The 25,517-nt window shown below is 52.7% G+C and overlaps 3 protein-coding genes across 3 annotated transcripts; 1 reads left to right on the top strand and 2 right to left on the bottom strand.

Annotated features, from left to right (window-relative positions):
- Positions 1 to 304: 304 nt before the first annotated feature.
- TNNC2 (troponin C2, fast skeletal type) lies at positions 305 to 3,327 on the bottom strand. Its single transcript, XM_004272912.4, has 6 exons — positions 3,222 to 3,327; positions 1,542 to 1,593; positions 1,258 to 1,401; positions 1,051 to 1,165; positions 752 to 888; positions 305 to 480 (listed from the first exon to the last, which is right to left on the bottom strand). Exons 1-6 carry the CDS (start codon positions 3,222 to 3,224, stop codon positions 449 to 451), a joined length of 483 nt encoding a protein of 160 aa, XP_004272960.1. The 5' UTR covers positions 3,225 to 3,327; the 3' UTR covers positions 305 to 448.
- Positions 3,328 to 4,928: 1,601 nt separating this feature from the next.
- On the top strand, positions 4,929 to 12,218 carry SNX21 (sorting nexin family member 21). The gene is made up of 3 exons (XM_033433828.2): positions 4,929 to 7,486; positions 7,929 to 8,107; positions 11,137 to 12,218. The coding sequence occupies exons 1-3, from the start codon at positions 7,225 to 7,227 to the stop codon at positions 11,809 to 11,811; spliced, it is 1,116 nt and encodes a 371-aa protein (XP_033289719.1). The 5' UTR covers positions 4,929 to 7,224; the 3' UTR covers positions 11,812 to 12,218.
- ACOT8 (acyl-CoA thioesterase 8) lies at positions 12,215 to 25,478 on the bottom strand. The gene is made up of 6 exons (XM_004272914.3): positions 25,239 to 25,478; positions 23,831 to 23,967; positions 18,048 to 18,273; positions 14,979 to 15,136; positions 14,259 to 14,453; positions 12,215 to 12,454 (listed from the first exon to the last, which is right to left on the bottom strand). The coding sequence occupies exons 1-6, from the start codon at positions 25,355 to 25,357 to the stop codon at positions 12,342 to 12,344; spliced, it is 948 nt and encodes a 315-aa protein (XP_004272962.1). The 5' UTR covers positions 25,358 to 25,478; the 3' UTR covers positions 12,215 to 12,341.
- Positions 25,479 to 25,517: the final 39 nt, after the last annotated feature.

Raw genomic sequence — 25,517 nt, 5'->3', positions numbered from 1 at the left:
GGAGGGGAAAGAATTAGGATTTGATTCTAGAAGCAATGGGGACCCTGGAAGCGCCAGGAGCCACTCAGCCCCTCGGCCAAGTTGCCACGCCTAGCGCCAGCTGCAGATAGACCGTCGCTAAACTTCCGAGGGCATCGAGCGCCACCTCGGGCTCCCGCGACCCGGCGGCCTTTCGCGTCCCGCTGCGTTCGGACCCGAGGACGCTCGGGTGGCGCCAACTGGGGTGGCGCCCTGGACAGCGGCCCAACCAGGCGGCTCCCGACACCCGATCCATCCCGGTCCTCCCCTCACTCAGGCCAAGCGCTTTGCAATGTTTCCTTTTATTCCTTCTAGACACATTCCCAGAAGGGGCCGCGCCTCCCTCCCGGGGCCGGGAGTGGGACCGGGCGGCGATGACGTCCCCACGCCCTAAGGACGCGCAGTCTCCGCGGAGGGGAGGGCCGACTTCTTACTGCACGCCCTCCATCATCTTCAGGAACTCTGCGGGGAAGGAGACGGAGAGGCGGTCAGGGGTCTCCTAGGGGCGAGGCAGGCCTGGCCAGGCTCCGGCCTCGCAGAGGGGGTGCCTTGTCATTTGTAGATAAATTGCACAAAACCTCCCGGAGGTTCCCCCTACCCGCCCGCAGGAGGTGGGGAGGAGCTTGACCCCGCCCCGCCCCGCCTTCAAGGCTAGGGACTCCCGCGTGGGCGCCACGCTCGGACTCTCCAGCCTGGTTCGGTCTTCCGCTCCTCGCGCTCCCCAGACCCTCACCGTCGAAGTCAATGCGGCCGTCGTTGTTCTTGTCCCCGTCCTTCATCAGGGATTCGAGCTCCTCGTCTGTCACGTGCTCCCCGGAGGCCCGGAAAATCTCAGCCAGTTCCTCAGCATCGATGTAGCCGTCTGCGTTCCTTCAGGCGGAGGGCCAGGGCGGAGCTCAGGACGGGCAGGGGCGACCTGCCCGGGCCACGCCGGACGCCCCCTCCTACATCCCCACCCCGAGAACCTTCGTGCCCTGCTGGCCAGACTCAGACGGCTCTGCGCCTCGCTCGGCCCCCAGGCCCCCAATGCACCTGTCAAAGATGCGGAAACACTCAGCCAGCTCCTCCTCACTCTTCCCCTTGGCGTCCTCTTTCATCTGGCGCACCATCATGACCAAGAACTCCTCGAAGTCGATGGTGCCGCTGCCTGAGGGAAGCAGATGGTGAGGGAGCCCGAGCCCTGGCTGCCAGCTCCTCTCCACCACCACCATCCCATCCCTCGGAGGGCCACCCGCTCACCGTCCTCATCCACCTCCTCGATGATGGCGTCCAGCTCCTCTTTGGTGGGTGTCTGGCCCAGCATCCTCATCACCGTGCCCAACTCCTTGACGCTGATGTCCCCGCCACCATCAGCGTCAAACATGTCGAAGGCGGCCTTGAACTCTGCCAGGGCAAGGAGAGCCGAGGGCTAAGGTGAGCCTGGCTGGACCATCAGCCTCATGCCCACCCTCCCTGCCTGCCTAGACACCAAACATTGCCCAGCACACAGCCACCCAACGGACAGCCCGCCCACCCCCACTCACCAGCGATCATCTCCTCGCTGAGGTAGGACCGGGCCTCAGCCTGCTGGTCCGTCTGCAGGAAACACAGACCATCAAAGAGCAGAAGGGGAAGCCCTGGAGCGCATTCTTGACTTAACCCCATTCTTCTGCACCCCCGTTTCTGTAAGTGCCCCTTAGTCCTCCGGAGAAACAGCTCCAAACTTGCCCCCCCCCCACCGCGTGCTCCCACAGCACCCAACCCTGCTTTTGAAGAACTAGAGAGGGGAATTCCCTGGCGGTCCAGTGGTTAGGACTCTGTGCTTTCACTGCCGAAGGCCTGGGTTCAGTCGCTGGTTGGGAACTAAGATCCCACAAGCTGCGCAGCTCAGCCCAAAAGAAAGAAAGAACTAGGGATTATGCCCTTCTTGCTTGTCAATCAGAGGTCAATTCAGGAACCCCCCAGTAATCTTGGGCAAGTCACTAAATGTACCCTCATCCCCTCATCTCTTCTTAGCAGTTTTTCAGGGATGAGCTGAAATCAGGGGTGTGAGAAGGCTTTGTAAAATACCGGAACGATTCCAACATCGTTTTCCAGTTTTCCCTGCCTCCTCGCAATGCCTGGTACTTTAACAGGTGCTCGATAAATGTTTGTTGTCAAATAAATGATAATGCAAGGCAAAGTTACTGAGCACCGACCAAGTGTCAGGCCATAGACCGGGCACTGGGACCCCCAAGAAGTCAGGCACATCATCCCTCCCTCCAAGAACTTGCAGAGACAGAGATTGTAAGCTTCCTTGCGACGATTCAGCCATTGGAGTAAATGCCACTCCTGCTGGGCGGAGCATGATGTGGGCCTTGTGCAGGTGATGGTAAGATGGCTCTAAGGAGTTTCCATCACGTCCAAGCCCAGCCAGCTAGCGAGAGGACTTGAGACTCAGGCCGGCAACAAAGAAGGGCTGAGGCGTCCAAGGAGCCCTTCAGCTGGCTGGCTGCTGGCTGGCCTCCTTGTCTCCCTCCTCCTCCCCTCCCCCCCCCCCTCCTCCTTGCCTGTGCCAAAAGGGCAGGTTATTTTTAGTCAGGAACGGGCCACAGCAGCTGTCCTCCAGGATCTAGTTACTCCTTGAAGTGAAGTGGGGAGGGCGATCTCAGAGGAAAAGGACAGCTTCAAATCATAACCCCTCTCTGGGAGGCTGACGTCTCTCTAATTCTGCTCTGTCATCTTCGGCCCTTTCTCATCCCCTTGGAGTTCTTGGGGTCCTGCCCCTGAACTGGTCTGAGACCCTGCAGGCTTCCCATCTTCCAGAGGAGGTTTCCTTCTCTCACTGGCAGGAAGAGGGTGTGGCAAGGCTTCCAGCCCACCCCCACTGCTCACTGGCTTGCTGGGTGACTCCCTCTCCACCACGAGGGTCCCCATCTCCACCATCAGGGTGACAAGCTAAGACCCACTCACAGTTCTCTGACCGACATGGCTAGAAGCCTCAGAAGGTCTCAGGGAACCGGCAAGCCTGGAGGCTCAACCCCTGGAACGTCCCAACTCTCCCCTTTCAAGACAAGTCCGAGGCCTTCTTCCCAACCTTCCTCCCAGACACCAGGGTTCCAGGAGCTTTCATATTCCAGCTTCAAACATCCAAGTTACTGCCCCACAGAGCACCCAGATGTGGCCTGAAAGATGCCCAGAAGTGCTCCTGCAAGTAAAAGGATGAAGTCCCTTCTCATCCTTACCATGGTTGCGTGTCACCAGGACTCCTCTGCTGCAGGTCACCTCCTCTGCACTCCACCACCCAAAGATGCCCTGGCCCTCTGTAGCCCCTAGGATTTGTAGGGGCATCCTCTCCTCCCACTTCCCTGCTCCCCAGGACCAGATGCCCTGGCCAATCAGATCCTGGGGTCAGCGAGCACCCCCCTCCCAGAGTCCTAGCCCATTACCTAATTTAGCCAAGGGCTCTTGCAGAGAAATTTAAGCCTCCGAGCAGGTGGCAGGCCTTGACGTCCTAGATTCTTGTGAGGAGAACCTGCCCCGCTCCACCGCCTTAGCGAGCGCCCCCTCAAGAAGCATACTTGCTCCAAGATGGGTGAGGATGATTAGGATAGAGAAAAGTGAGGCAGCATGGTGGAATGCAAGAGCACAAGCCTTGACGTCCTAAGCCCAGGATCCAATTCCTGTCTCTACAAGCTGTGCACGCTTGGGCAGGTGGCAATGCCACTCTGAGCTTCAGTTTCCTTGACTGTGAGATGGGGAGAGTCATAACCTCCCTCACAGAGAAACCATGGTAAACGGGAGCCCAGGTATATGTCACCAAGATTGTGCCAACTACACAGGGTCAGTGCTTGGCAAGTGGAATGTTTTGTCTTTGAATCAGGGTAAGGGGCGGGGGATAGGAGGAGGGGAAAGTGACAGCCACAGTTATTGAACCTCTGTGACTTGCCACACACGGTGCTAAGCATTTTAACGACATGATCTCATCCAGTACTCATCCTGTGAGGTAGCAACTATGATTATTCCCTTTTCACCGGGAGCTTTGTAAATCATAAAGGTCTATAGTCATGTTGGAGATTCTTATTCATACTGACTGAGGGGAAGTTGGGGCAGACTGTCCTCAAGGGACCCGTCTAGAAGGAGGAATGTATAGAGGGGTCCAGGAAACAGGGTGTGCACTTGGAGGAGAAAGAAACATTGAAAGAAGATTCTTCTCTCAAGCTTACCTTCTCCAGGGAAAGGGTTTGGGGGATTCACTTTTTTGGGGGGAAGGGGGGACCGGGGGAAGTTTCTCTAAGTAGGTGAAGGGGCAGCTGGCCCCTTGCTAGAGCTTGAGGAGGAAGTCTGGAGGAGCTCAGCTGGCCATCTGGAGAGGGAAGGAGTGGGCAGATCAAGTCAAGTCCGAGGCGAGCCCACCCTGAGAACGTACAGGGTCCACACGGGGTGTTGACAACCCACAATCCCACACGGGGATAGACAACATTTATGGACGGTAGCTAAGTCAACAAAAAGAGCACGGAGATGACTAAACACAGGGTCTGGGGCTAGTGAAAGGGGGCTGGACACCAAGGAAGTCAGATGGACAGTGGCAGCTGGGCTGCCCTCTTGCCCTATACACAGATATTCCCAAGGAAATCTCAGTGGAGCCAGGCCAGGCTAAATAAGGCCTCCCCCAGCCAGGCACAGGGCCAAGGGGCCGTGCTCCCCAGGGGATGCCAATTTGGACACAAACATTGGAACCACTTAATCCCTTTGGAACAGAGAGTGTGGAACTTGCAGCAATCCTTTGTTCATTAATTTGTTCTTTCATTTATTCAGGGAAATAGATAAGGTCCAAACTCAGTGTGGCCAAGCAAGGTCCCACTCACCCTTCCATTCTCATCCCCTTTCCTCTCCCACCTTGCATGCCGCTCTTCTCTGTTCAGACTAAAATAAAGCTCCGAACACCACGCTTTAAAGTTCCCGGGCCCTTGCACATTCTGGGTTTTTTCTGCCAGAAACTCCCATCTTCCCCTTGTTCACCTGCCTACTTCCTTATCCTCTTTCTCGGCTTTAACGATACTTCCTCCAGGATCCTTCCTCCCCTGTACCCAGGCCAAAGGAGTCCAAGGTGGTCTCCAGTATTTTCCTCAGTCATAGCACTGAACATGCCATGGGCTCACGACCTGTTCTAAGTTCCACGGACCAGAAACTGTTACCTGCCTGCCAGTGCACTCCCCAGCACCCAGCACTTGGCACTTAGCAAGTGTTCAAAAAATAATATGATCTTTGGAAGAATAAGTGAACAGAATGACATCTGGTTCTATATAAGGAGGACCTTTCTAACAGTGGTGGTTGAATAATAATGGGACTGGGCAGCCTCATAAGGTAATGAGCCTCCTGTTACTGAATGTATGCAAACAGGAGTTTGATGACCACCTCTCAGGGAGGCTGTGGGGAGAGATCCATACGGAGCCTAAGAGTAGTGGAGAATACAAGACCTCAAAAGATCTCCTAGTTCTGGCCCTGTGGGTATGGCCCAGGGTAACTTTCCTTCACTGAGCTTCAGACTACCCATCTGTAAAATGGAGATGCTAGACCAGATTTCGGAGCAACCCTCCTCCAGACCCTCATGGCTCTGACAACCCGTGGTTTTGTGAACACCTGCTTTGTACCCAGTCTTGTAAGCCATTTGCCAAAGTACAGGTTAAGATTCAGCCAATGTTTGGTGAATGGGTGAGTGCTGAATGAATGAACAAATGAGGTGTGTCTTTGTTGCCCCAACACCCTGCTGGGAAGCTGAATGAAGAGTCATTAAAGCTTTGAGATTACACAGACTTGGCCTTAAATCCCAGCTCCCCTATTTCCTAGCTGTGGATTTTGGGAAAGTCTATTTGCCTCAGTTTCTTCATCTTGAAAATGGACCATTCTTGTCCACTAAGAGCCTCCTCCCCAGGATGTTGTGAGGGTGAGATGTGACCCCTTGTAAGGTGCCTAGAACAGGATGGAGGATACAGTGGAACTTCAAGAAATGAGAGCCCTGCCCCTTCTGTACAGAGGGAGGGCAGGCAGTATGTGTTCCATTCAAAGCTATTCCCATACCCCTCTCTCCTGTGCCATTTAAAAAGGGGAGGAGCTACCATCAGAGAGATTTTACTTGTTTGATTTTATAACTAGCGATATCTGCCCTGCTAGGGACTGATAGCTAGGTCTTTTGACGGGAAGGGACAATAAATTTTTGACCTACTGCTGCCCTCTGGATAAAAAATCAAAACACAGCTCACTAGGGGAGTTGCTGAGATTACCAGGCCTGTAGCGTGAGAAAAGAACAGGATGTGGAACTCAGGAGACCTGGGCTGCAGGGCCCTACACTCAGAAAACTCTGGCAAGCTGTATGACTTGGGGAAAGTAACTCAGCCTCTCTGGGTCTCAGTTTTCCCCGTTTGCCTATGTCCTGTGTGTGAGGCAGGCTCAAATGAGATTGTAAAAGCTTGTGAACACTGTAGAAACAATAATCATTGTGTAACTTATTATCCTCTTAGTCCCTCCTCTGTGCAAAATTTGTGATTAAATTCGTATTAATTGCTCCTGTTTTACATATGAGAAAACCTAGGCTACTCGAGGTCAGAGGTCAGATTTCATCCCAGATCACTCGGCTTCTCTTGGCCTCGGTTTCCTCACAGGAGAGATGGGCTTCCTACTGCCGCGTAATGACTTTGGAAAGTTAGAGTGCTGGGTATAAATCAGGGGATAGATTGGGGCCAGCCTGGGTCTCCGGAGGGTTGGGAGGATTCAAGGAGGGTGTAGGCCCCTCCGGATTGGGGACGATCCCTTAGGGGGCCGCGGGCTTGCCCAGGCCTACCCAGGATTCCCAAATCCCTCATGGAGCGAAGGGCCCGGGACTCCCGGGCGGCTCAGGGAGCAGGCGGGGCCGGAGGCGGGGCGGCGGCAGGAAGGGGCCGGAGCGGCCTGGGCCCGGCGGAACCCCGCGAAGCCCGGTTGCCCTCGTCCAGGCACCGCGGGCCGCACGAGAACCCCGGGGAGCGGGGCGCCCCAGAGTGCACTTCGGGGCGCAGGAGGCAGACCCGCGCCAGGGGGTGAAAGAGGCGCCGGCAGAGTCGCGGGACCCTCCACAGGCAAGGGCGGGGCCTCCGCGGCGCCCCTCCCTCCCTCAATCCCGGCCCCGCCCCGCCCCCTCCCCGCGCGGGGCTGGGGTTCGCCTCCCTCCCCAGCCCGGGACCCAGCGTCGCGAGCTCCCCCCGGGGTGCCATGGCCTCGCGGCTCCTGCACCGGCTGCGGCACGCCCTGACCGGCGACGGCCCCGGGGAGGCAGCGGCCGGCCCCGAGGCCGAGCAGTTCCCGGAGAGCTCGGAACTGGAGGACGACGACGCCGAGGGCCTGTCGTCCCGCCTCAGCGGCACCCTGAGCTTCACCAGTGCCGAGGACGACGAGGACCAGGACGACGAGGACGACGAGGAGGCTGACCCCGACCCACTGCCCGATGGTGACCGGGCGGCGGGAGAAGACGCAGGCGAGTGCGGGAGGATGGAGGCGGGAACCCTGGGGCTCGATTAGGCCTCCACTCCAGCCGCGTTCCCGAGCTGATCCAGCCGAAACGCAGACACTTCTCTTTAAGTGCCCCAGCCACCTCTTGGCTGTGTGACCTTGAGAGAGTCACAACACCTCTCTCAGCTAAGTTCCCTTGTGTCAAATAGGGGAAATCACTCCCATCCCGGGTTGTTTAGGGCATGATATGTACAGGGTCTGGGATACAAATGGTAGTAATGTGCTAGCAATGTTTTGGGGGTGGAGATATTTATTTAACATCTACTGTCTGCCGGGCAGGTGTTTGACACCAGGCCCCCTCTCTGGCCCTCCGTTTCCATTTATGTCAAATGGGGATAAATCCTTTGTCATTTGTTGGGAGGATGAATGAGGTCAGGGCATGTAATTTATGTGGAACCTGGCCCCAGGCACATCCTGTGCTCATGCAGAACGGAGTCCCCCACCTGATGGGCAGCGGGGTAGTCAGCTTCTGACACGGCAGTTGCAAGATTTCTGGAAGAAGTCCCGGAACACCCTGGTACCCCAGCGGCTGCTCTTTGAGGTGACCAGCGCCAACGTGGTCAAGGACCCGCCCTCCAAGTACGTGGTGAGTGAGGGTCCAGGAATCCCTGGGCTGTGAGTCTAGAATCTGGCTAAGAGAAAGTAGGGAAAACGCCAGCTTCCTGGGGGATCTGGCTGTGTAGTTATAAGTGGCTGCCCCATTTTACAGATGGGGAAACTGAAGCCAGAACGGGGATGTAACTTGAGCAAATCCTCAGGCAAATGACTTAAAACTTTTTTGAGGGACTATGGACCTATCCAGTCCTGGTTCTGAGACTAAGAACTAGTGTGCGTGTCCCCTGCTCCCTGGTTTTTCAAATCGTCGCAAGATGTGTCAAATCGACACAAGGAAGAATATTATCTGAGTCAGACTTGAGATCCAAGTTGCATTGGTTAGTGGTTAGAGAAATGGGTTTTGGATCCCAGTTACTACCAGTCGTTTGACTTTGGGTGAATTGTGAAACTTTGACGACCCTGTTTCCTCATCTGAACAAAGGGATAATGCCCAGGATTGTCGCAGAAATCAAATGAGACAGTGCATAGAAAGCCCTTAGCGTTGCACCTGGCATCGTGAAGTGCTCGATAAAATGGTAGTTCTATTATTATTACTTACCTTTGGGTTGAAAATGTCTGGCCTCTAGGGCCTGTTGTACCCTCTTTACAACCCAGGAAAGTCAGCTCTCCAGCACCCACACCTGTACAGAATGTTTGTCCTAAGGACTGGATTTATGGGATGGGTAGGGTTGGGGTGAAGATCAGTGCGGTGGGGAGGCCCTGATTTCCTGGCTGTGGAAAGGAGAAACACATGGCGAATTCGGTGGTCCCGGTCCTGAAACCCAGCCTGACCTGGCTGGTCATGGCAGCAGCAACTCCCTGCCTCTCACTTCCCTCCTCTTCACCACCCTCCTCCATTTCTGACTCAGCAGGAAGGGGGCCTGGAGCCCTGTCCCAAGTCTGGGCTTCTCCACCCCTCTCTGCAGCTCTTAGTGAATAAAGGGCCACGCCCATGGGGCGACTGCTCCCATTTGAGCAGGGATTGACTCCGATGATCAGATCTTAAGTGGCGAAAGTCCTGGCTGGGGGTAATGCACAGGAAGGGGGCGCCAAGGATCAGTAGCAGCTGGGAGACAAGGAAGTATGCGGGCAACTCTGGGAAGAGAATGACAAGATAGAGCCAAGTTTGGCCTGGCCCAGGTCTGGGGAAACATATCTTCTCTTTGTTTGATGGGGACCCTAAATCCTGCTTTAACATCTCCTGGGGGTTAAGAGCACAGGCTTTGGAATTAGGTCGGCCTGGGTTTGAGTCCCAGCTGGGCCATTTACCGGCTTAAGGGAGGTCGTTGAGCCCTTTGCCCCCTCTTGGGGCCTGCTTCCTGAGCTGTCAAACGGAGGTAAGGATGGCTTCCGGGCAGTGCTGTTGTGATGATAAAATAGTAGATGTGAAGAGCTAGGCACAGCACGTGGTGCAGGGTAGGCGCTCAGTTAATGGAGTGACTCTCATTACCTATCTCAGCGGGACAGTATAAGGATAAGATAATGGATGTAAAATGGGTTTTTGTCCAGAAATTACAAATGAAAATAAAAGCTAGATGAGCATAAGGGGTCACTATAGACCAGTGCTTCCTGAAATGTGTTCAGCAGAAAATTGGTTCCCTCCCTGGAATATCAATAACTGTTCTTTAAAAAAAAAAAAAAAGTTTTTACAGTCAATATGCAAAGTTTGGGGAATGCAGAATTGAACGAGAGTAAAATAAGTTTCTTTATTGTTAAACTTTTCAATCCTGAATATTAATGTACACTGTGAATCTTCAAGGGAAGGATAGAGCAGGCAAACCGAACTGACCGGGGTGGCTAGGATATTGGCAGTGTCACAGAACAAATTCGAGAGAAGAATCTCGGTTTGGTGTTAGTATGCTTTCAACATCGAACGCTTGCTAATCCCCCCTTTAGACCTGTTAGCTCAGCATGATTACAGATTAATCTATATTTGGGTTCTCGGACCTGGGGGGAAGCTTAGTGGTCATCTTGTTCAGTGTTTCCCAAACCTCCAGCACCCTCACAATTCTTGTCCTATCTAAATGCTACTCGTACCATTCTGTGCTTCATGTTTCTCTTCAAATAAACCTATTTTAAAAAAATAAGTTTAAAAGACAACTTTATAGCACAACTGTATATGGAAAGGCTCACTTGCCATAAAGAGAAGATAACCGTAAAAATAAAAGCAGTGAGAGTGTCATTAAGCCCTGCCTGGATGCTGCTGCCTGAAGAAGGCCCTGACCTGAGAGTCTCTTTCTGGCTCTTTTCTAAAAATGGAGATGAAAAGGGCTTTTTTAAACCAGACTGAGAGCTTCTCAATGTGCAGTCAGAAAGGTTCACAGAGCATTAGTGGGGGCATCGCCTCCTGCCTCTGATTCAGTGTTATTTACTCCAGTACATACCCCCTAAACCACCCAGGTACCAACGTTTGCACACGTCCCACACCTAAGTAAACAGTGAGCTGGGCCAGCGCTCCAGTCACTAGAGTCGGAAGCGGACCCAAGAAGGGGACTGCCCTGCCTGACATCACATGGTGAGGGAGCACCTGACCTGAGGTTAGAACTTGGGTCCCAGTGCACTTTTCACACTGGTCGCTACTGGGGCTGTCTGAAGACCTGTGTTCTGGGTCTGGATTGGAATAACCTGGCCAGGGATGTGGGGCTGTGTATCCAGGGTGGAACGAAGCTCCAAGCTGACCCTAAAGGTTGGCTCTAGAGGCCCAAGAGATGGGCCTGGGTTTCGGCCCTCGGCTGCTTTTCCAGAGGGGCTGTTAGAAGAGCTCACTGCCCTATGTGAAGGGAGTACTCCCTAGGAGGGGCAGAGGGGGCGGCTGGACCAGGCGCTGAAGCTCATCTCTGTCTTTTTCTCCCCATGCTGCCTTGGGCCTGGGTCATTTCAGATGAGCCTCAGGTAAGATGAGACTGGGCTCCCCAGCAGCCTCGGGGGTGAAGGGAAGAGGTGGGGGAAGAGAGCTGGAAGTGAGAGGGAAGGGTCCCGGGGACACCTTGCACCTGCCCTGACCCCCACCCTCCCCCGCAGCTCTACACCCTCGCCGTGATGGGCCCGGGGCCACCGGGTCGCCAGCCAGCCCAGATCTCCCGCCGATACTCGGACTTTGAGCGGTTGCACCGAAACCTGCAGCGGCAGTTCCGGGGCCCCATGGCTGCCATCTCCTTCCCCCGCAAGCGCCTGCGCCGGAACTTTACCGCAGAGACCATCGCCCGCCGCAGCCGGGCCTTCGAGCAGTTTTTGGGCCACCTCCAGGCAGTCCCTGAGCTGCGCCAGGCCCCGGACCTGCAAGACTTCTTTGTGCTGCCGGAGCTGCGGCGGGCGCAGAGCCTCACCTGCACTGGCCTCTACCGCGAGGCCCTGGCGCTCTGGGCCAATGCCTGGCAGCTACAGGCCCAGCTGGGTGTCCCCTCAGGCCCAGACCGCCCTCTGCTGACCCTGGCGGGGCTGGCTGTGTGCCACCAGGAGCTGGAGGACCCTGGGGAGGCCCGGGCATGCTCTGAGAAGGCCCTACAGCTGCTGGGGGACAAGAGCCCTCACCCTTTTCTGGCACCCTTTCTGGAGGCCCACGTGCGGCTCTCCTGGCACCTGGGCCTGGACAAACACCAATCAGAGGCCCGGCTCCAGGCCCTGCAAGAGGCAGGCCTGACGCCCACGCCACCCCCGAGTCTCAAAGAACTACTCATCAAGGAGGTGCTGGACTAACCACACCTAGACTTAAGGCCACTGTGGGGAGAGGCACTGCCCCAGGATGGGAAGTGGGGTAGGGGCGGATGAGGACACGGACAGCAGTTGGGAGGTGACCAGGGGTGCTGGGAACCCCTAGAAGTTCCACAAAGGATTTGTAGCAGACGGAAGAAATGTGCTTCTTCTGTTGAGCTGGGCTCAGGACAAGCTTTGGCTAGGACGGTGCAGGGAGAAGGTCTGGTGCGGCCTCTCAAGCTTATGAATTCTGGGGGCTGCGCCCCAGGTCAGGGTCAACAGTCCCTTTTCCTTGGGCCTCCGAGCCAGCCTGGCTAAGGGCCAGGAAGTCTGGCCCAGGAGTCCTGGGGTTGATGGCTGGAGGGAGGGCTGCAGTTCCGGCCAAGGGGGATTAAAAGCCAGCAGCTCCACTGGTAGAAGTCTCTTTATTCCATGTTCAGGACCAAAGGCCCAGCCCTGGATGGTAACTCCTGCCTCAGGAGTCGGGGGAGAAGGGAGATCCTTGAAGCCCCAGACCAAGCTGGTACCTCTGCCTACAGCTTTGAGTCCCGGGGCTTCACTCGGATCACGCCCTCCTGGGCACAGGACATAGCCAGGACCCCGTCCCGACGCCACAGCCGCCCATGAACTAGGCCCCGGGAGCCACCTGCGAAGATAAGGGAGAGAACTGTTTCCTTCCACCCAGCCAAATGCCCTCCTTGAAAAACGTACAATCAGGTTGGGCCACCCCATGCCAGGGCGCGCTTAGTGTTGTGGTCACTCCCAATCTCCAGGCACCCTTTTAAGAGCCTATTATGGTTGGTCATCAGGGGTAACTCCTCCCATGGGAATCCCACTTGATGGTTTAAAAGCACTTTCACATATCTGCTGGCTTCCTCAAAAAAATCCCAAGGGGATACGTTCTGAGAACAGTCTGGTTCAGTAGCTCAGCTAACCAGATCTGCCCCACTTCTGGCCACCTGTGTGAGGAAACCCATCAGTTCCCCCTTTTTTTTTTTTTTGCAGTACGCGGGCCTCTCACTGCTGTGGCCTCTCCCGTTGCGGAGCACAGGCTCTGGACGCGCAGGCTCAGCGGCCATGGCTCACGGGCCCAGCCGCTCTGCGGCATGTGGGATCTTCCCGGACCGGGGCGCGAACCCGTGTCCCCTGCATCGGCAGGCGGACTCCCACCACTGCGCCACCAGGGAAGTCCCCATCAGTTCCCTTTATAATAAATCAAACCAGGCCCTCCAGGCTGGTAATTCATTCAAACAAACAAACCAACAAAAAAAAAAACCCCACCTCCATCCCCACAGGGACAAAGGGGCTCGGAGGACAGGACGTGGAGCCGTGAGGCCTGGCCACCCCCTCCCCACGTGGAGATTCTCCCTTGCTAGCCCAGGGCCTTAGTCTGATTATTTAGGAAGGGAACTGCTGGTTTCTCTTATATGCAGAACAGCTCACTTAGGCCTTGTCCCATGTTCCAGATGATGCCAGTCAAATCCAGAGAGGCTCAGGAACTTGGCCTTAAGACTCAGGCCAAACATGAACCCAAGAGTCCTAACTTCAGGTGGCGGCTCCTTTACTGTGATGCTGTTGGTGCTCGAGAGCCCCCCTTCCCTGAGTATAAGAAGTCCCTCCAGTTTTGTCCCTGGTTCACAAAGCAAGGCTTTTCCTTGTTTGAAATGCACTTCCTTGGAAAGGAACCCAGGGCTCTGAGACTAGGCACTGATGAACGAGTCTGGGTTTCTCTCAACACTATAAGGAGTATCCAAGCAGTGGGGCCCTTAGAGAATGCCGAGTGCCCTGACCCTCAACCAGGTTAATTGTCAGAATCACTTAGGGAGCTTTTTTCTTTTTTTAATTTTTTGGCTGCGCCGTGCAGCATGTGGGATCTTAGTTCCCTGACCAGGGATCAAATCTGTGCCCCTTGCAGTGAAAGCACGGAGTCTTAACCACTGGACCGCCAGGGAAGTCCTGGGAGCTTCTTAAAAATAGTTTCCTGGATCTCATCCAAGATCTGCAGAGTCAGAATCTTAGGGATGGAATCTGAGAATGTTCTGAAAAAGCTCCCCCAAGTGGTGGTCTGATGGGCCACCAGCTTTGGATACCTCTGTTTTAATGCAACCCTATGTGTTGAGATGGGGAAACAGGCTCAGAGAGGAGATGGGACTTGCCCAAGATCACACAGGTAATCTGAAGTGGTTCTGGGACTAGAACTGAGTCTCTGAGATAAACTGAATCATATTGCCAGCATGTTACAGAAATTAAGAGCTGAGCAGGTGTCCCATCCTCAGGCCTCACCCTGTCATTTTGAAGACAAGGATACCACAGCCTAGGGAAGCAGAAGAGGAAGTGAGTGATCTGTGTGGTGCTCCATAGAAAGTGGGGGGGGGACAGCATCACCCAAGAAAGCAGGCTCCCTGCCCTCCCAGGGTCAGCACCCTCATCCCCCATGGTCCCACACTCACCGGCCCAGGGGCTCTCACACTCATAGAGCATCCAGTGGTCAGCTCGGAAAGGGGCGTGGAACCACATGGAGTGATCCAAGGAGACCATGAAGTGCACCTTGTGCTGCAACTGGTGGGGCAGCAGTGCTGTGCCCAGGAAGGCATAGTCCGAGATGTAGGCTGCCACGCAGCAGTGCATCTTCATGTCGCCCTCCCCTGCAACAGATTCCGGCCCCATCAGCCCTGGGCTCCTGGGCTTTACAGCTCAGGACCTGCAGGGAGGTAGGGAGAAAGGGGCTGCCGTGCATAGGTGTGCAGACTGTTCACTGCCCAAGGGCACCTGGCCCAAGGTGTGTGTGTGTGATGGGCGATAAGGGAGACAGGGATGGGAGGGGGGCAGGTGCAGGTGAGGACTGAAATCCAATCTTCAGTCCCCAAGTCTCCCACCGTGGACCCCCGAGGTGTCTTCTTCCAGTTTGCACAAAGACATCTGATGCTTAGCAGGGGACCTGGGGAAGAATCTTGGCAAGGTGCCTTGCCTTCCCCAGAAAGGACCAACATTAGGATTACAGTCACCTGCCCGTTCTCCCCATACAAAGGGCTGAGCCAACCTCCCCATCATGCAGATAAGTAAACAGGCCCAGAGTGGGGAAGTAACATGCCCAAGGCCACAAAGGGCAAATGAGGTACAGGTCTAGGCCCCCGGAGAGCGTTTCCTTTCAGGCCATGGGGTCCTCTTACCAATGTAGCCCCGGGCTCGCACCCAGAACATCTGTTTGGGCTCCATGCTCTGCAGCTGGCTCAGAGTGGGTAGGTTTACCAGCTTGATCTCAATGGGCACCTCCCGGGCAGCAATTCGGTTCAGCCCCACTCGGTACTTCTCTTGGAGGTTAGGGTCCCTGAAAGTAAAGGGGAGAGGGATGGGGAGACCCAGGAAGATGGGGAGCCTGTCCTCTGAGCCGCCTCTTCTGACCCCCCTCATTCCTCCATAGGGACTCCTGACTTATCCCCAAAGCTCCCCTCCCCTCTGGCAGGCAAGATAGGATAGATTTGCATCCTTTCTTTGCCACTTATGAGTCCTCTGGCCTGGTGCAAGTTAGTCATCGCTCAGCCTTTTTCCCATCTGCAAAATGTGGATAATGACAGTCACCTACCTCATAGTAAGTACTGTGGAGGAGACAAGATAAGGCATATGAAGCCAACACATCATCTAGTCATGCGGTGTACCCTGTGACAGGCCCTGTTCCAGGCACTTCACACACATGAACTCACCCGTCAACACCTCTGTGAGATCCATGCTGTTCTCACTGCCATCTGATAAGTGAAGCAAGCACAGAGGGTGCAGGTAGCCTGCTCAGGAGGTGGAGGCGCGTGGGATTCGGACCCAGCCAGTCTGGCTCCTCGGTTCACACTCTTAACCACTTCTCTATTCTAACACTCAGGAAACAGGCTGCCCTACTTGGACTGGCTGACCTAACCCTGAGCAACTGGGGACGCTGTGTTCCAGGGAGAGGAGCCCATTTCCAGGGAAGCCCCTTTGCCACAGTAAGGACACCCCTTGTGCCCCTAGGCTCTTCCCCGGTATTTCCGTTTCCATCCCTATCCTTTCGAGCCCTGTCTGACAGAACCTTCTGTGATGATAGTATGGTCTGTGGCTGCACTGTCCGCTGTGGTAGCTAGCCACGAGCCACATGTAGCTGTTGAGGGCTTGAAATGTGGCCAGTGTGACCGAGGACCAGAGCTGAATTATTTCTATTTAATGTTAATTAACTTAATACAGCCACCTGTGGTTAGCGGCTTCCTTATGGGACACACAGCTCTAGATTCAGGGACCTTTAAGAACAATGTCCTCCTTTCATTTCTCAAACATTTTGGAGCTCTGACCGCATACCAGGCTCCGTGCTTATTCCTCTCTGTCAAGAGTGATATAACTACAATTTACTGAGCACTCGCTGAGGGCCTTGTTATCTTGTGTAATCCTCACAGCAGCCTTATAAGGTAGAAATTCTGATTGGCACCATTTTACAACTGAGGACACAGGCACACAGTGGAAAAGCAACTTGCCAAACTCACACAGCTGGCAGGGGCAGAGTCTAGATTTGAACCCAGGCTTTTCCCAGGTGCAGATGCACGTCTGTTCCATCACACCGGGCTGACAGCCCTGACTGCTGCACAAGGCGGCGGGGCTCTCCTTACGATAGAGCTGTGAAGTCTGCAGGGCAAAAGCAGCCATTCCCATTTTTTAGATGAAGCAGGGCTCTGAGAGGCTGGGGAGTCGAGCAAAGCAACACAGCAGGTGGGAAGTGGAGCACTGGCCCCAATCTATAACCGAGCAGGACCCTGTGGATACCTCTGTCAAGTTTATGATTAACCTCCTTATCTGAACCTTTATTCCTTTTATTGTTCAAAACCTGTTCTCAAGATTGAGGAGGGGAACTGTAACAGAGCAGGACCCTATGGGGCCTTCCTGGGCCAGGCCCTTCCCCCATATCCTCTGCTTTACTCTCTGAAGTACCTAGATAACAGCATATGACGCACATTTCCTGAGTTGTTTTACAGATGCTAACCACACCCCCCCAGCCAAATGAAAGATGTTAACTACTTGATGACCATGAGCACATAGCCCCAGGCCTCCTGGAGCTTAAGGACTAACAATGTTAACTGCCCTCTTACCTCACCATCAGCCAATCAGAGAATTGTGCATGAGCTGATCACATACCCTGCGACCCTCCTCCTTTACCTGGCTTTTAAAAATGCTTTGCCAAAACCCTTCAGGAGGGACTTCCCTGGTGGTGCAGTGGTTAAGAATCCATCTGCCAGTGCAGGGGACATGGGTTTGATCCCTGGTCTGGGAAGATCCCACATGCTGCGGAGCAACTAGGCCCGTGTGCCACAACTACTGAGCCTGCGCTCTAGAGCCCTTCAGGGAGCTCGGGGTTTTTTAGAGCATAAGCCACCCATCTCCTTGCATGGCCTTGGAATAAACCTTTCTCTGCTCCAAACTCCGATGTTTCGGTTGGTTTGGCCTCACTGTGCAAGTTGGGCACATGGACTTGCCATAACAAATCCACGTGACTTGTCCTGTGTCAGGACCCAGAGCTCTTTCCACTGCCCCAGCATTTTTCCAACTTTATTAGCTGTGATTCAAGTAAGAAACCTATTTTACCAGGTGACATTCAAAATACTTAACGTGCACGAAGGCAAAGGCAGCAGGGCCACAGCTCTGCAGCAGGACCCTCACCCCTGGCAGGCATTAACTCCTAGGCTGCTGGGTCATGGGTGACCCTGGAAGAGAAGGGGGACCACTCAGGGACTGGGGAGGTATTTACCAACAGTTATAGAAGTATTTCAGTATTTAAACAGTAGGAAAGCTGTAACAGTACCTGAACTGGCTGAATAGGAAGCCCTGCATTTCACACCATGATCCAACACCCACCCATGGGCACACATGCTCTCACACACAACTGAAACTAATGTTTCACAAAAGGATGCCTACCCTTACTACAGGCAATACAGTCTAGTATCTTCTTTTCTAGTCCAGCTTCCCCGTGCCCCGCCCCCACTCCGGCCGTGCCTCATGGCTCGTGGGATCTTAGTTCCCCAACCAGGGATCGAACCCGTGCCCGCTGCAGTAGAAGCACAGAGCCCTAACCACTGGACTGCCAGGGAATTCCCTGGCAGCTTTTTAAAATGCTGCTAAAATGTCCAGCTTTTTAAAATGCTGGCCGAGATCAACTAAAGGACTCCATGGCCTGCTAACAGGTGGCGACTGCAGTTTGAACACTGTCCTGGGACCTTGAGGTCTCTCACCTTAAATACTGGTTAATGAGGGCCTCGTGGCCAAGCAGCTCTTCCGGCGGGGGCACGGTAGGCATGGAGAACTGGTGCTGCACAGGGCTGGGCTGGGCCTTCTGGAAGGAGGCCTGGCAGATGAAGATGGGCCTGCCGTGTTGCACAGCCTTCACGGAGCGCACGGAGAAGCTCACCCCTGTTCGCGTCCGTTCCACCTGGTACAGCACCGGCACCTTCGGGTCCCCTGCAGCAGGCAAAGGGCACACAGCACACGGTGAGCCCAACTGAGCCCTGTAGGCCCTCTCACCATCACCATGGCTGGACAGGCCCCTCTGTTGCTTGTTCTCCATTCCTTTTCTGCTTGGTAACTACGGACTGAGGCCTGATGAAGCCCAGGTACTGGGGAGAGAACCCTAGACCCTGTCATTGGGATGCTCCCCGTGCAGGTGGAGATCCACTCCGTCAATAGCACAGGACAGAAGGGACACTGCCAGATTCCCTGCATTCAAAGTCCAGCTCTGACACTCACCAGCTGTGTGACCTTGGGAAAGTCACTTAACCTCTGAGCAGTTAACGCATCTGTGAAATGGGGATCATCATAGTGTTCACACCTCTCAGGATTTTAATGAGGATTAAATTAGTTCAGAGTCGTAAAGTATTCAGAATAATATCTGGCGCGTAGTAAGTGCTCTGTGTTTGTTCAATAAAATACTCTCAGCTTTTGTCTTGTTCCTTCTGTGACTGGGATCTTGTCATGAACCCGGTACCATTCTTCTAGATCAGGGGTCAGCAAATCTGGCCTGCTGCCTGTTTTGTTTTTCTTTTCTTTCTTTCTTTTTTTTGAGAACAAGCAAAGGTTATTTATTCAGAGTTTAGTGCATCAAGGGAGTCAGCCATAATCACTTCCGCTTGCAGAGACTCAAAGGCACATGGAGGAGCGGGAAAGCTTTATAGTGAAAAAAAAGGTTTCAGGTATGCCCTGCTTGGAGGCTGCTGGCATGGTGATAGTCAGGCTAACTAGAAGCAGGGCAGCCTATGTAATTGGTGATGTTTGGCTTTCCCCAGTTAGTCCTAAGTTGGAAGCAGGGGCACAAATTAGGGAAGCTCTCAGTTATTCATCAAGTCCTGGCCATTAGGGGCTGATCATTACAGGGACTATGGTTTGGCTTCCTGGACTGGCTGCTAGAAATGGTGGTCTGACTTCCTCCAAGCCTGACTTGTAGATAGTAGGTTGGCTTCCTGTGCTAGTTGCTACCAGCTGTGGCTCAGAGTTCTCTTTTTATATATGGTTTGGCCACTGTCTTATATTCATTCTCCCAGGAAAAGCCTGCTGTCAGTCCCTTCATCCCTAATGCAAATGGAAGTCAACCTGACCCTTCTCCTTCGCTATCTGTGCTCACAAGACAGGATGGGAGACACTGGCCCCAGCGTGAGGACTATTAACCCTCAATGAACAGGTCAGGGAGGGTTTTTAGAGAGAGTTTTCCTGGTGTCCCCGAAGTCCTTTAGTCTGAGTCAGACCGACCTTAGAGAACCTGACATGTAGGTGGTAAGATGTCTTGGGGATGATTTTCAACTTTGAGATGAAAGAAGCAGGTCTAGAGAAGCATTGCTTCCTCCACCCCATCCAAATGGGGAGCCTGCCAGGCACTGGGGGCTCATTCAACAGCAATAAACACGCCTATGAAGCCCTGAAGCCCAGCGGGTTTGCTCAGGTCTGTTAGCCAGCAATGCCAAAGGGGCATTTTTAATCAGAATGGGGGCTCCTCAAGGCCAAAGGCCTTTGAGAAGGGCTTCCCAAGAGTCCAGAAACGAGACAGCTACATAAGCAGTCTGATTTCAGGGGCTGGGAAGGAGGCCTCCCTTCCCTATCAACGAACTATTAAAAAAAAAAAAAAAAAAAAAAAAAAGCTGCCATCCAATCCTTGGGCTGCAGCTAAAATTCAGTATTTTCAGTTACTAGTGATTTACCTTTCAGTGTGAATGAGTTCCAGACCTGTTTTTTAAAATTTGTATTGGAACAGAGCTGGTAGGCTCTGCAGTATATTGAAGGAAGGGAGATAACAGTTATGGAGTGAGTGCATTTGTTATGTGGACCTGAAACAGACAGCCAGATACTTCTCCAGCAAAGATGGGTTTCTTCAGGATCAGCAGAGAAATGCAATTCAGGGTCTGAACCACAGTGAACCACATGCAAGTCCCCGTCCAGCAAGAGGAGAATGCTTTTATAGAGGGGAAAAGGGAGGGCTATAGTATAGTGCAATTGGGAGGGCCCTAGTAAACAAAGAGCCCATGGCTTTTCATTGGTTGAGTCCTTGCCAGAAAGGAGTCTTTTTCCTGTCAGGCTCTGCTATTGTTACAGGGCATGAGCACTCCCCGCTCTGGTCTCCCAACTCTACTTAATGGAGGTTTCTGTTTATGAATTTTTTTATTGTTGCTAAGGTATCTTTTCTCACGTTGGTCTCACATGAACTATGCAAAGTGGGTCTTATCACCATTGTATAGATAGGGAAACTGATACCGTAGTAAATAACATTTTTTGGAATATGACCAAGCCCATTTGTTTACATACTATCTGCTATTGCTTTTGCCCACAAAACCTAAAATATTTACTCTGCCTTTACAGAATAATGTTTTTTGACTCCTGCTCACGATTCTCCATGCTTTAAACCTATACCAAGTCAGAAAACACCTGTATTACATTCTTCTACCTATCTAGAGAAATACTTTTTTTCTTAATTTTATTTTTGGCTGAGTTGGGTCTTCGTTGCTGCGCGTGGGCTTTCTCTAGTTGCGGCGAGCAGGGGCCACTCTTCATTGTGGTGCACAGGCTTCTCATTGCGGTGGCTTCTCTTGTTGTTGAGCACAGGCTCTAGGCGCACAGGCTTCAGTAGTTGTGGCTCGCGGGCTCTAGAGTTCTGGCTCAGTAGTTGTGGCACACGGACTTAGTTGCTCCGCGGCATGTGGGATCTTCCCGGACCAGGGCTCGAACCCATGTCCCCTGCATTGGCAGGCGGATTCTCAACCACTGCGCCACCAGGGAAGCCCTGGGAAATACTTTTTTTTAATAAAAAAACAAACAAAAAACCAAAACTGACTAACATTCTATACTGGGCTTTTAGAAAGAGAATTGATATGATAAATGGCCAAGGACCAACACCTCCACCTCCCAGTATCTTTTAATTAAAAATATCATTAGCAACATTGTAAAGCAACTATACTCCAATAAAAAATTTAAAAAATATATCTATATATCATTGGAGCACCATCATTGTTTATAAATCTTGATGTACCTGGTAGAGCGTCACATCACAAACTAGTAAGAGAGCTTCCCTTTTTGCCTTGCTGCCAGGAAGCTCAGAACTAACTTTTGTATTAAACTGCAATGACATGCCTTAGCCTAGTATTTTGACACAATTATTTCCCCCAAATCCCGTTACTACTAGCCTCCTGGCCCTTGACTTTTATTTGTTATTACTTTTGAAAATTTTGTCCCAGGGAATTCCCTGGCGGTCCGGTGGTTAGGACTCCACGCTTTCACTGCTGAGGGCACGAGTTCAATCCCTGGTCTGGGAACTAAGATCCCACAAGCTGTGCGGCCCGACCAAAAAATAAAAAAATTAAAAACTTAATATCCTTCTTAAAATAATTTTTTTGCCCCAAATGTTTTATTTTTTCCCATACTTAATTTTTTTGCAGACTATATTCCATTATAGGTTATTACAATATACTGAATATAATTCTCTGTGGTACACAGTAAATCCTTGTTGCTTATCTATTTTATGTATAGTAGTTTGTATCTGTTAATCCCATACTCCTAATCTGCCTTGACTTTTATTTTATTTTAAAAATTAATTAACTGGGGTTCCCTGGTGGCACAGTGGTTGAGAGTCCGCCTGCCGATGCAGGGAACACGGGTTCTTGCCCCGGTCCGGGAAGATCCCACATGCCGTGGAGCAGCTGGGCCCGTGAGCCATGGCCGCTGAGCCTGCGCGTCCGGAGCCTGTGCTCCACAACGGGAGAGGCCACAGCAGTGAGAGGCCCGCGTACCGCAAAAAAAAAAAAAAAAATTAATTACCTGATTTATTTTTGGCCGCACCACACGGCTTGCGGGACCTTAGTTCCCCGACCAGGGATCGAACCCAGGCCCTCAGCAGTGAAAGCAAGGAGTCCTAACCATTGGACCGCCAGGAAAATGTGACTTTTATTTTAATAGTTCTATAATAGCTGCCAATTATTTTAAGCTGTCTTGCAGCCTTTCAAGAAGCAGATAGGGACACAAATAATTGGTGATTATTAGTGTTGGCACTCCCGGAGCACAGGCTCCGGACGCACAGGCTCAGCGGCCATGGCTCACAGGCCCAGCCGTTCCGCGGCATGTGGAGTCCTCCCGGACCAGGACACGAACCCGCGTCCCCAGCATCAGGTAGGCGGACTCTCAACCACTGTGCCACCAGGGAAGCCCTATGGGAGCTTCTTACATAACCTCTTTGGGTCCAAGGTTCCTTATACATAGAATAGTGGCAGGAATGCTGTTTACTTAGAAGGATTAAACAAGATAATGTACATAGCTGCGCACTGTAACATGCAAATTTTAATTATTCCCATAAGTTCATCATCAAAAAGTAATGATAATTACCATTTATGGAAAACCCACATCATGCCAGGCCCTGCACTAGATACTTTACCTGCAAAGACTAAGAATTCTTTTCAGAAACCAGATGATGAAACTGATTCAGAGAGATCAAGTAATGCCCCCACCCCCCCAAAAACGAAACAAAACTGTCTCACTGGGCTAGAAGGATTACAATATCAAAAGGCCAGCACTTTTGGAGTTTACAACCAAATTGAGGGAACAAAGGGCGCATCTGCACCCAGCTAGCATCCAAGTTGAGAACGGGGCTCACCCCAAGGTCAGTATTCAAATGCTTTATAGCAATGACTGTCACGGAAGTAAAGGAAGTAAAAGGATGGGGAGTGAGGGGCATGGGAACGTAGTACGAAAAGGTGTATTTACTATTAACTATTTTATACTTGTAAAATGAAGGCGGAAACCGATTGTCTTTTTTAATACAGATCACATATAAAGTTTCATAAATTATTCTCAGCTGATGGGACCATGCAGAAGACAGAGACTCTTAAAATTGGGAGCATCTGCCTAGGAGTGAGATTTTTATGTTTCTCAAAAGGGAGCATAGGTTTTAAAAGATTACTCTCTCCTTCATTTGATCCCAGAGCTGTAAGCAGCTACAGGGATCTTGCTTGGCCCCACCCCTTCTGCATTTTTCAGGTGGGATGAAGGAGGGGTCGGGGAGGGTGGTTATATCTCACTCAAGGTCGCCTGGTGAATCAATGGCAAAGCTCCGACTAGACCCAAGGTCTCTTGTTTCCCAGGCTGGTCTCTTCTCCAAGTTAAGCTGACTGCCTCAAACTCCCAGCAGAGGTTTCAGCACCCCTCTGAGGATCCAGCACAGGACTGGCACCAGAAGGTGTATGAAGAATAAAGAACAAAAGACCCACTGGGAACAGTTAAGCACCAAAGTCTTGTGCCACTGTGGGCCAGAAAACAAGTACCCAGTATCTCAGCAGGTATGGGGTCTAAGGCTCTTCCTGGCCCCAGGCCTTCTTCCTCTTTAGGCTTCCCTAAGGGCGATCAATTAACCCTCTCCCTCACCCCTCCCTTCCCTCCCCTCCCCCCTCTACCTCTCTCCCTCTTTCTCCTCAGTCTGCTCCCCAAGGCCAGAAAGAAGTGGCTGCTGGGCCACCAGTGCTGGGGTGGGTTAAGGGAGGGGTTGGTTTACCTTTCCGAACAAAGTAACAGTGCAGGGAATGCACATGGACATCTTCAGTCACAGACTTGGCTGCAGCCACCAAAGCCTGGCCCACGATCTGACCCCCAAACAGCCGCTGGTTTGAGGGTACCCAGTAATGCCTTCCTCTGTGGGGAGAGGGGAAAAACAGGAAAGACTTGGGTGCTGGGCCATATCCCACAATCTTCAATGAGCCTCTAGTGCAGGATCTCTTAACCTGATTGGGGTTTGGGATGCTTTGAGAATCTGGTGAAAGCCTTTCCCCAGGCAAATATCCTAACACCACTCTACCTACAACTTCAAGGCCTTAAGGATACCCCAAACTTCTGTGGATTTCAGTCAAGGATAATGAACCAATCCCCATATTTTATACTATGAGAACAGGGATCAGAGAGGGAAACTGACTTGAGCAAGGTCACACACACACACAGCTCAACCATTGCCATCCTGAGCAGTATCCGGGTCTTCTGAGCCCAAGTCCAGTGTTTCTTCCACTGCCCATACCAGGGTAAGGCATAAGCCTCTCAAGCCCTTGAGTAGACCAAGATGAACCCCACAAATTGTGGGGGGGACTGCATTAAGGTCTGCCACTTACACCCTTCAACTTGACAGCCCAGTTCTTAAAAGAACTAGATTTAGAGCTTGAAGGGCCCTCGGACTTCAAGTCTAACCGCTTCAGTGCACAGATGAGGAAACAGGCCCCAGAGGTGAAAAGTCTTGCCCATTGCATGAGCCCAGTGGAGGATTAAGAATTTAGGTCTCCAGCTTCCCACTGCCCAGCCCAGCTTTTTTCATATAATGCATTGCAAATAGCCCTCCAGGGAGTTATTTGTAATTGGTTTAAGTGGGGCTAAGTTAATACCTAAGATAGCTTCCAATAAGCCAGGAGGAGCCTTGGAAGCCCCAACTATTAAATCCCCAGTTACAGTCAAGAATTTAAGCGGCATCAGGAAGGAAACTGGCTCAGGCCTCAGAATGAATAAAGAGCTACCAGACCCCACCTAGTGGTGGTGGGGATGGGGAATGTAAGAGGAAATTACAGTGAATATGCAGGAGCTGCAGATAAGTTTGTGTCCTGGGACAAATCACGGCCCTTTCTGGACTGGCTCTCCCTGGGACATGATTCCTCAGGGGAGGCTGCTGAGAAGGATACTTTGGGTCACCACTTTTTGCCTAGATTGCCAGGACCTCCCAGGGGTGGGAATGCACAGACCCCCGCGTCGAGGAGGAAGCCGGGGCAGCTTTGTCAGGCACAAGTTCCCTCCCAATCGCAGCACAGGCATCTCGCGCAGAGCCCATCCTCGTCCAGGGGGTACAAGCAGGGGCAATGGGGTGGCAGCAGGCAAGATCAGGAGCCTCTGACCCAATGCGTGGGTGCGGGCCCGATGCGGCCGGCTACCTGAAGAGATCCTCGTCCAGCAGCTCGAGGTTGAGCACACTGGTGACCAGGACGCTGCGGAGGTCCCTGGGTGGATCGCCGCCGCCCTGTTCGTCCTCTAGGGCCTGCGGGGACGACATGTAGCCCACTTGCTGCCGGCCCGGGACCCTGCGCTCGGGGGAACACGCGGACACCTGGACAGAACGCGCAGCCTCCAGCAGAAGCTAAGTAACCGGAAGTCCCCCTCAAGCCCTGAGAAAGTGGGATGCAGGTTATGATTGGTCGGTGATCCTGTCAGTC

This window comes from Orcinus orca, chromosome 16 (genome assembly GCF_937001465.1).
Source record: "Orcinus orca chromosome 16, mOrcOrc1.1, whole genome shotgun sequence".
NCBI classification, from domain to species: Eukaryota; Metazoa; Chordata; class Mammalia; order Artiodactyla; family Delphinidae; genus Orcinus; species Orcinus orca.
The sequence above is the reverse complement of the archived record's forward strand: the minus strand, read 5'-3'. Positions and strand labels throughout refer to the sequence as shown.